The sequence below is a fragment of the Dermochelys coriacea genome, chromosome 1, assembly GCF_009764565.3.
Source record: "Dermochelys coriacea isolate rDerCor1 chromosome 1, rDerCor1.pri.v4, whole genome shotgun sequence".
NCBI classification, from domain to species: domain Eukaryota; kingdom Metazoa; phylum Chordata; order Testudines; family Dermochelyidae; genus Dermochelys; species Dermochelys coriacea.
Window position 1 is genome coordinate 224,982,208 of NC_050068.2, and position 9,170 is coordinate 224,991,377.

The window sequence follows — 9,170 nt, forward strand, 5'->3', positions numbered from 1 at the left end:
ACTTCTTAAAATTCTAGAGTGTCATTATAAACTTAAATTTGGCCCAAAATTTTAATGTTATTAAAAACAAGTCAAAGAACAACAAAAACGTTTCCATTTAAAAAAAACCAAAAAACAAAAAATACCCCCATCCCCACACAAGACAGTTAAGGACTTAGTGAACATTTACAAAGTCAGTTTCACTTTTGTTCATGCCACTACCTAGAGAAATGTAAAAAAGTACATATAAAACACACACATACAGGCAAATACAGCATTTTTATAGTTTTCATTTTTAATGATCTAAAGGGTTTTAGTAACACAAGTAAAGATATTTTTGACAACACATGATTTTGAAGGTGACACTATCCCATTACATTTAGGGTGTTTTAAAATCCTCAAAATATTTCCTGCTACAGTCTCTTTCCGCAGTTAATTGGATGTACATAGTGTTTCAGCTATTTGTTTTAAACTAATGTTGTTACTCATTGTGATGAAAATTAGATAAAACAAACTCTGCTGAAGTCTCTTTCAACACCTTTCTCCAGGAACCTTGGCTGGGGCTAAAAGCTCCTCCATCCTCCCATGGCCATCTGATTAGCATGCAGTATAGCGAGAGCGCTGAGGTGTGCAAACAAGACACTCTGTAGCCATGTTGCCTGCGATATTCCCCCACTCTCCTGAGACACATCTGCCAGTATACACAATATGATCCTTAACATGCAGGGATGAAATTAGACAGATCTTTCTTTCCCTTTGTCACAAATTTCCTCTTCACTTGTTTCATCTTTTGCATGAATGTAATGCTGATCCTCACCTTCAAGGCTCTGAACAACATCTCTGCTTCTGTTCCCATCTCTTAGTCTTAACAGATACTTTAGTATTCTTCTGCCTTGCCACCCCTTGGGATCAAACAGTCCCCCACCTCTTGTATACGAATTACCCACCCCCTCATCATCCTGATCCCTCCATACACAGATGCCGCTTTACCATCGCCCACCTATAACAGGAATAAAAGGAAGAACTATGGCAACATATACAAGCTGCTTTCTGCGGGGGAAGAAGGGGACACAACATATCCCTAAGGCTCCACCATCCAATGCTGTTTTCCCTTGCTGTAGAAATTGTGTCTTGTCCCCCTCACTACCTCCCTTGCTGTCAATCTATTAAAAGAAAAGGAGTACTTGTGGCACCTTAGAGACTAACCAATTTATTAGAGCATAAGCTTTCGTGAGCTACAGCTCCGATGCATCCGATGAAGTGAGCTGTAGCTCCCGAAAGCTTATGCTCTAATAAATTGGTTAGTCTCTAAGGTGCCACAAGTCCTCCTTTTCTTTTTGCGAATACAGACTAACACGGCTGCTACTCTGAAACCTGTCAATCTATTGCATTCCTGACACACCTATTAGCAGGGACTGTGTCATTTTAGTCTCCTGTAAAACACCATGCAAAACACATATGGCTCAGTAATACATATAATCATCCAGCTACGTATTAACAGGAGTACACAAGAAAATCCCTGCCACTCCTAAAGCCAGCGCTCGCCAAACCACCCCAGAAATCCACACTGCACACAAGAGTTTATGCTGCTGCCGCTGCTCCCCCGCACACCCCCGTGACTGGTGGGTTATGACGGGAGCAAAGGGGTGAGAGATGGGGGGGGGGGGGCGACGACACAGAGAGACCGACCTGAACTGCTCAGATCATTTGGCCGGTTCTCAGCTTCTGCACTTTGCTCAGCTCCCATGGTGGCCGCTGCTGTGCTGGCGGATTCGCCCTAGCACCTCTTCGCCGCTGCAAACACCCGCCCCGGGGGGAAGCAAGGGCCGCGACCTGCCCCGGAAACCAAGCCCCCCCCCACCCGCGGCCCCAGGGCCGCCGCCGCCCTGCTCCCGCTGCCCAGGGAGACGGGGCTGCGGCGCAGCGACAGCGGCTCGGCCCGAAAGAAAGCGCCCCGCCTGCGGCCGCCTCCGTGCGTGACTAAACGCAGGGAGCCCGCCGGGCCACGCCTTCCGGGTTGCCGCCGCCAGCCAGGAGCCGGTTTCTGTTCCTGGGTCAGGAGGAGGCGCCGGCCGCGCGGAGGCCGAGCTCGGCGGCGCGGATTCCAAGGGCCGGCTGCGCTGCCCCACAGCGATATTCTTAACCTTGCCCGGGGCTGGTTTTTTGTGGGGGCCGGGGGAGAGCTTAGGAGCGGGGAAATAGTGATACCCAGCGTCTCGCCTGCCGCATGCACTGAGCGAGAAAAGGGACGGAGTTAGGAGAGAGGACTGCAAAAGGAACATAAAGGAGGCTTTTCACCTGCTGACTAAAACGAGAGAGGAAAGGGCTGGGGGAGCTGGACAATACCGGAGTATTGATCATCCCCGGGCTCGGATCCTGCAGACATTTATGCATATGCGTCTCAGCTCCTTGGCGCTAAGATCAAGCGCAAGTTGTTTCTCGGCCTATTAAAGGCTATGATCAAGTGGGTTTGATGGGTTTGCTCTTTAGGCCCCGAGATGAAAGCCTTGTCGGTGTCTCTTGGATGGTGAACTGCAAGCTTTCTCTTTCCACCGAATGCATCCGATGAAGTGAGCTGTGGCTCACGAAAGCTTAGGCTCAAATAAATTGGTTCGTCTCTAAGGTGCCACAAGTCCTCCTTTTCTTTTTGCGAATACAGACTAACACGGCTGCTACTCTGAAGCCAAGCTTTATCTTCTAAGCTAATATCTAAGTGTTTTATACGGCCACCACCCATCACCTTACTATCTGAGCACCATCTATGTGAAATAGATTAGCAAGAGCAAAGTCCCTGCTAGACTTCCCAGCATCTTCCTTTGAGGGGGGAAAAAAAACCTTCCTTGGGAGCGGGTTATTTGTTGGTCTGTTTGTTCATTTGGGGTCTGTTTCAGGACGGAGGAATAGTAAAGGGTATTGGTGTTGTGACTGCCATTCTTGCTATATGGAAAGGCTTTATCAAAGAGGAAGATTTTGAAATGTTTCCTAAAAATGGGAAGACTCTGGATTCATTTAATCTGGACCTTGATTCCATAGGCCTCCATGGGGTTACTCCTATGAATAAATTTACACATGTGAGTATGCATTTGCAGGATCAGAGCCTAAATCTCTCCCTCTTATGCCCCAAGCCCGGAAACACAAACTTAACTCCTAACCAGTCCCATCAATGGTAGTCAAGTTAAACACATGCATAAGTGATCAGGACCTTATGATGAATTTGTTATTAGTGTGTTCCAATGAAACATTTTAAATATCATTCAGTCATCGTTTTAAATTGTCCCTCATTTCTGAAAAAAGAAAAGGAGGACTTGTGGCACCTTAGAGACTAACAAATTTATTTGAGCATAAGCTTTCGTGAGCTACAGCTCACTTCATCGGATGCATTTCTGAGAAGCAATGAATATGCCCACGTGATTTTTCAGAAAAAACCCTAAGAGTAGCATTAATCCATGTGCAATTTGTCAGTGAGGTGTATTTATTAACTTTTCAATGTATACAAATGTTTTTGGGGAAATCAGCTGCAAACATTTTTCTTATTTTAAAATCATTGGTGACAATGATGGGATTAGAGCCTAAATGTGTATCCTGAACATCTTAATAACTAACAACTAAATAGAAAATCGCCTTTTTCTGATTTTATATTTTTAATTATTTTTGTTGAAACTATGAAATTTAGCACCCATCTCTTAAAAAACAAGTAACATCTTTCTATGATAAATAACTAATCAGCTCCAACATGCAGGAAGCAGCACTCCATTGTGACAGGGCTGAGATAATAACAGCCAGATAGAAAGTTCATAGGAGGCTTAGGTTAAACAAAATGAAAAAATCCTCTTTGAAGTTTTCAGGTTTATTGTTTTTGTATCTAGCACAATTAAAACAGCAACAAAACCCCCTCAGTGTCTCTGGACACATTCCCTTCATAAAACTTGAAAAACAGGACTATCTGTAAACACAAAATAATATAAACAGACCAACTCTTCCATCTCTAGCATTCCCTGTGCTGGCTCCTAGCCAAGCCCATGCTTATCGTGAGTGTGAAGCCCAGCCTCTTTGTAAAGTTCTGAGTTTTATCTTAGCTCAGCAGCACCTAATTATTCCCCAGATGAGCATGCCTGGATCACTTCTCAGTCATAAACTGTAGGACTTGTCTACACAGCAAGTTACTGCACGGCAAGCCAGGGTATGAATCTGCAGTGTACCAGCGGACACTGCTACAGCACAATGAAAGTCCTGGTGTGCAGTTTCTGGGACTTTCATTGCACTGTCCATGTGACAGGTATGGCAATTTCCTGCAATATCCTGGACGAACCTTACTGAATTAAGTCGATGTATCATTGTCCAGGGATATCATTGACCAGGGCCAGGGATTTTGTGTAATTCCCAGGGAACAGGGGGACCAGTGCTACTCCAGGAACTAAAAACAGTGACGGGGGACAGAGGGTAGGCAAGTTCACTAAGCTTATAACACCTCCAGAGAGGTACGCCCACTTGGAGAGAGGATCACATATACTGGTCAGATTGGATTCTCTGGGGACCAACAGACAAAGAAAGGATTTTTGGATAAATAGCCTGAGTTTAAACTGATTCGGGGCCTTCTTTCTCATCAAGCAAACCATCCAACCGGACATCTGATCCATGGGGGGCCCCAATCCTTAGGGAAGGGTTGGAAGGATTTGGCCCAGGCTGGGTGTTTGTTCTGAGATGAAGCTGTCGTGAACTAGTGACCACAGGGAAACTCTGTATAGGGTTTGAGGACTAATGATCAGCAAGAGGTCTTGTCAGAGCGGGTGGTGATCTCTGGTAAGCTTATTAGCATTTGTGTCGGTTCTTTGACTAGTTTTAATATGTTCTCTTTAATGCTTTTACCTTAAGAATAAATGTGCTTGCTTAAAAAGAGCGATGTGGTAGATTAACTATGACAATTACACTGTTTACTGTCTTTGCGGAGTAAGTAAAACAGGAATGGTTAGGCAGCCTCACTTTGCTGGGGAATAACACAGTGAAGGCAGGGAACAGTTCAGCCTTATAATACCCTAGTTAGAAGCGAGAGAGATGCAGTTTTCCTCCCGAGAAAGGCAATTTCTAGGGAGCCAGAAGTCTAGAGTGGGTGCTGAACCATAGAAGAGGGATACCTTGGCTTGCTGTGAGCAACTTGCCCTGTAGACAAGCCCATAGTGTTTTTGCAATCTAATAATAATGTAACTGGTTTTACAGTGGAATCTGTAATTATGAAAACAGTTTTTTTCTAAAGTAATTTTAAAGCCATATCATTCTTTGAGTGGGAAATCCATCAAACGATTGTTGGCACAGTGCCATCCTTAGCAAAATGATGACAATCATGAGTTCTGATCCTTCAAACACTTACCCATGTGCTTAAAAATAATCACATGTGATCTCGTTGAGACTATTCATAGTGTGCAAAGTTAAGCATGCGTGTAAATCTTTGGAAAATCAGGGCCTAATTAACATGTGAGATAATGTAATGCAACAAATAGAACTCAGACAAATTCTTAAATTAGCTTGATTCAGTTTTGCACTTTTTATTTCTATGAACCATATAGTTATTTTGTTTTTATGGTGATCATGTTATAATAACCCTTATTTGGGCAGAATATTGATTTTATTATAGATGAGACCTGTACATTAATTACAGGCAACATTAAGGATTTTTTTCTGCTTAATGTTTGCGTATATATGGATAGACATATCTCTCTCTCTCGATAAACCGATAGTTTCCTTTAAATATAAGAGTATGGTATTTCTCTTCTCCAAAATCCTACTCCTCTCTTTTCTTTTTTAATTTTAAAAATGTGATTTTTGAGATGTGTTATCATCACTCTAATTTCAAGCTTTTGATTTACTAAATACTAGTATATGTGTTGATAATATGGGGGTTTGTATTTGAAAAAGGAAAGAAGTAATTAAAAAATTTTTCTTTATAAGCTTTTTAAATAAAATAAACCTGTGTTCATACTTTAAAATATATTAGGTGTGCAAATTATTTTGGTTTTGTATTTTACTAATAGTTTGGAGACAAGACCATTGCTCCTCAGCATCCTTTCAACTGCCAACTAAGATAATGCTTTTGAAAATACATATCCCGTTTTATATATCTACATATAGAATATACAGATCTGATATGTTTATTACCAAGAACCAAACAATTTAAAGGAACAAAGTCAAATATTCTCTTATGATATAGTTTTGATTTCACTTTTTCACTCTCCCTGTAGATGCATGAGGATATGTAAACTGTTTACTTAAATCTTTAACCGGAAAGTACCCAGGAGGGACTGTGTAAGATTCCAGACAGAAGCTCTACCATGAAGCAGAGTCATCTAAGAAGTAGGTATTGTTGCCAACTCAAAGCAATCAAACATCATGAGTTGGCCTCTCCCGAAATCATATTGGCTTAAAATTATGTGACTTAAAACAAATTATGAATTTGAGGTTCTTTTTCTTTGTCTTCTAGTACTTGAGCATTATGGGTACGCTTAGGTCATGTATTCAAACATTTCTTTCACAACAACTGGCAGTCTACTTGGCAGACTCAGTAAAAAGGGCAAGAATTGAACTGGCTATGGAGATTAAACTATTTTCTTGCTCCTCCAGTTCATGGTTGGGGCACGTTAGAAAGACAGCGAAGGCAAATTTACACTTTTGTCACATATGTTGTATGTATTCCATGCACTAATACAGGAATATATACACATCTCTATAAAATCAGTTCTGCCTCTACTGAAATATTTTTTGCTGTCTAACCCAAATCAGTTGTATTTTGTTGAATCTACCTGGCGATAGCCAGAAGGAGCTTTGAGGAGCTGGAGTCCTGCTCGTAATCTGACCTTGACATCTTGGCCAAGTACTTTTTGTAGAAGGGGCTTAAACTAATGCACTAAAAACAGTGTCATGTTATTTCCCTCTCACCAACTAGTTAGCTGGTCAACAGCTGCAGGTCCTCGTGCCAAAACAGAGGTCAGGATGCTCCCTGTGGGTATGTTAATGGAATATATATTTTATCATCTGTAGATGATTCATTCATTTTTGACTCAGGTCAACTAATGACTAAACCACATTTCCATCTCATGGCTATTTGATGGCCTATTTAATGTGAAATGAGTCAGCAGGTTCGATCTAACTACTACTACTGCATAGGTGTCCACATAAAAGCCTGTCGCAGGCTGTCTCAAAAAAAAAAAAAAAAAAAAAGGACAAGGATTGAATGGGCATAGAGGATAAATTAGCCTTCCATCAATGACAAGGAATGCGGCACTTTGGTAAGGCAGCATGAGGCAGGTTGCATTGCTGCTGCCATTGTTGCATTAATTCCATCCAAGGATCTCAAAGTGTGCTACACATATCAGGGAAGTAAGTAGCAATATCCTTATTTCATAGATGTGGAGACTGAGGTACAGAGAGGTTTAAATTACTTGCTTTAAGTCCCACAGCAAGTCTCTAGCAGAAGCAAGACTAAACTGCAGATTTTCTGTTTTCCACTTTCAGCTTTAACTATTTTAAAGGTCCAGGATGTAATATCTGGGATTTAAACTACGTGTCAATACCTCTTTGAACTCAAGGCTGCCTCTGAAAGGAAGACAAAATAGGGTACTGATGAGGCAGAAATGTCTAGCAGTTTCTTAATAAAAATCCTAATGAAAAACTAAAAATTGGCCAGTCTTCTTAAGCAATGTTGCTCCTATGAAATAAAACAATTGCATGCTGTGGCATAACGTACAGGCTATCTGCCTAGATTTGCTCATTCCTGGGATGTCAGACATAGGTATATCTGCTTACTGTCAAAATACTTTGAAATCTTGGGGTCTTACTCACTGAGCTTCACCCTCTGTTTTGTTGATTGTATTGTAAACATAATGGCAAGTCTACTCTGTCAGACTACAGTAAATCTACTGCTGGGGGAAGGTGCAAACAAATCTGTTAGTCAGGTCTGGTCTACACTACAAAGTTAGGTTGCTTAACTACATCACTCAGGGCTGTGAAAAATGTCATGCCCTGTGCAATGTAATTAAGATGACCTAAGCCCTGGTGTAAATACTGATGGAAGAATTCTTCCATCAACCTAGCTATCACCTCCCGGACCGATGGATGTACTAGAGTGGTGGAAGAATCTCTTCTGTCCTGTAGTGTTGACATGATAGCACTAAAGCTGTACCACTGTAGCATTTCTAATGTAGTCATACCTGGAGTGTACAGATTTCAGTCCTACTCAGCTGTCACATTCTGGGGTGCAGTCCAGACCAGTGAGGGCTGTGTCACTGCCTCCCCCACAACCTTGGGTGCCTCACAGTGCTTTGCTGTTGTAGCTCCCAACCAGGGCCATTCACAAACAGCCTAACACAGTGGTTTTCAACCTTTTTTCAATTGTGGACCCCTAAACATTTTCAAATGGAGTTGCAAACCCCTTTAGAAATTTTTGAGATAGTCTGTGATCTCCTAGGGGTCTGCAGACCACAGGTTAAAAACCATTCGCCTAACAGCATGTAGGTCACACCCTGTGTATCTGTGTGTAACTGTGGCACTGTCCAGCATCTCTGACCTGTCAGCAGCACTCCAGTCACACTCTGGCTTCCACCAGCCTTGGTTACAGCTTGCAAGGAGATGACCCCAACATACTCCCAGTCCCAAATTTTCCCAAAAACATGTGTTCTGCACTTCCCTGCGCTCTCCTGGACAGTTCAGATATTAAAGGTCTGTTGCTCCTGAATGGGTCAATATTCAACAGTTTGCTGCTTTAATTGGAATTACCAAACTGTTCAGTTTAAACACAACACTGAATTAGTTTAGATTAAAAAAATAAAACAAATGTATTTAACTACAAAAAGAGAGAGATTTTAAGGGAGTACAAGTAAAAGGTATTAACGTCTGAAGTGATTACAAGAAAAATAAAGATAAAACACTTCCTAACAGCTAAAACTTAACAAGCTAGACTTGGTTCAAGGTAAAATCCTTACCATGGGTTCCCAGCAACATGGCTGACCAAATTCTCAGGTTAGGATCTCCGCTCAAAGTCAAAGGGCTGGTTCCTTTGTCTTCTTAGATGAAAGAGAGAGGGTGAGAGATAACCTAGGGTGTTTTGTCCCTCACTTTTATAGTCCAGTCACCCATTTAAATGCATTTTCCTGAGGGTTACCCCTACATAAAGTTTGTTCCAGCTGTGAGGATGGAGACATGGA

At 42.0% G+C, this 9,170-nt stretch overlaps 1 protein-coding gene and 1 long non-coding RNA gene across 3 annotated transcripts in view; one reads left to right on the plus strand and one right to left on the minus strand.

Moving 5' to 3' along the window:
* Positions 1-2,041, minus strand: part of BORCS5 (BLOC-1 related complex subunit 5) — a 113,858-nt gene extending 111,817 nt beyond the window's left edge. For both annotated transcript variants that reach the window (XM_038387864.2, XM_043515054.1), the window contains exon 1: positions 1,669-2,041. In XM_038387864.2, the coding sequence (XP_038243792.1) occupies positions 1,669-1,726 (58 nt within the window). In that variant the 5' untranslated portion in view covers positions 1,727-2,041. The remainder of the gene's footprint in view (positions 1-1,668) is intronic.
* On the plus strand, positions 1,982-7,668 carry LOC122460344. Its single transcript, XR_006281598.1, has 3 exons — positions 1,982-4,779; positions 6,213-6,324; positions 7,483-7,668. It is a non-coding gene; the product is annotated as an uncharacterized LOC122460344 (long non-coding RNA).
* Positions 7,669-9,170: the final 1,502 nt, after the last annotated feature.